The sequence below is a fragment of the Cebus imitator genome, unplaced genomic scaffold (assembly GCF_001604975.1).
Source record: "Cebus imitator isolate Cc_AM_T3 unplaced genomic scaffold, Cebus_imitator-1.0 Scaffold82, whole genome shotgun sequence".
Lineage (NCBI taxonomy): Eukaryota > Metazoa > Chordata > Mammalia > Primates > Cebidae > Cebus > Cebus imitator.
In genome coordinates, this window is record NW_016107397.1 from 2,985,444 (window position 1) to 2,986,511 (window position 1,068).

Genomic DNA, 1,068 nt, shown 5'->3' on the forward strand with positions numbered 1-1,068 from the left:
AGCCTCAGCAACAGACCAAGACCCTGTCATAAAAAAAAAAAAAAAAAGCAATATGTATTACTCATATAATCGAGATGGAGAAACAGCTCTGTGTGAGATTGTTAGACAGCTAGCCATGAGTCCCCAGGCTGACTTTGATCCTCTCTGTGACCTAAAAGAACTCCTTGGCCGGGCGCAGTGGCTCACGCCTGTAATCCTAGCACTTTGGGAGGCGGAAGCAGGTGAATCACTTGAGGTCAGGACTTTGAGATCAGCCTAACATAGTGAAACCCCATCTCTACTAAAAATACAAAAATTAGCCAGACGTGGTGGCACATGCCTATAGTCCTAGCTACTCAGGAGACTGAGTGAGGCAGGAGAATCGCTTGTACCCAGGAGGCAGAAGTTATGGTGTGCTGAGATCACACCATTGCACCCCAGCCTGGGCAACAAGAGCGAAACTCTGTCTCAAAAAAAAAAAAAAAAAAAAAAAATTCCTTAATCCCATGCTCCCTGGGCCTCAGACCAGGCTGTGCCTACTGCACTAGAGCAGGACAGTGAGGTTATAACCACCCCAATGATCTCTGAGTGCCCGTGACCTATACTGCATCACACCGGGTTCCAGGACACCTCTTGGGGTGCTTTTTTTTGGTTTCCTTCTGCCTTTCAGCAAAGGCCGTTACTTGTTCTCATTTTCACAGAGTGGAAAAACTGTTTTGGCCAACTTTCTGACAGAATCTTCTGACATCACCGAATACAGCCCAACCCAAGGAGTGAGGTGAGCCCTGACAGATCAGAGTCCCAAAGACTCAAAGAGTGTCCGACCGGCTGGGCAGGAGGCTCACGCCTCTAATGCCCGCGCTCTGGGAGGCCAAAGCAGGAGGATCACTTGAACCCTGGGCAATATAGGGAGACCCCCATCTCAACTAAAAATAAAACGTTAGCCAGGTATGTTGACATCTGTCTGTAGTCTCAGCTACATGGGAGGCTGAAGCAGGAGAATCGCTTGAGGCCAGGAGTTGGAGACTGCAGTGAGCTATGATTGTGCCACCACACTCCAGCCTGGGCGACAGAGTGAGATCCTGTCTC

General features: G+C 49.2%; 1 protein-coding gene across 2 annotated transcripts in view; it reads left to right on the forward strand.

Moving 5' to 3' along the window:
* The window catches only part of IFT22 (intraflagellar transport 22), a 7,434-nt gene that overhangs the window by 2,050 nt on the left and 4,316 nt on the right, over positions 1-1,068 (forward strand). Inside the window, exon 2 of one of the 2 annotated variants that reach the window (XM_017533519.2) lies at positions 681-757. The exons of the other annotated variant lie outside the window; for it this stretch is intronic. Within the exon in view, the coding sequence (XP_017389008.1) occupies positions 681-757 (77 nt within the window). The remainder of the gene's footprint in view (positions 1-680; positions 758-1,068) is intronic. 2 annotated transcript variants of the gene reach the window in all.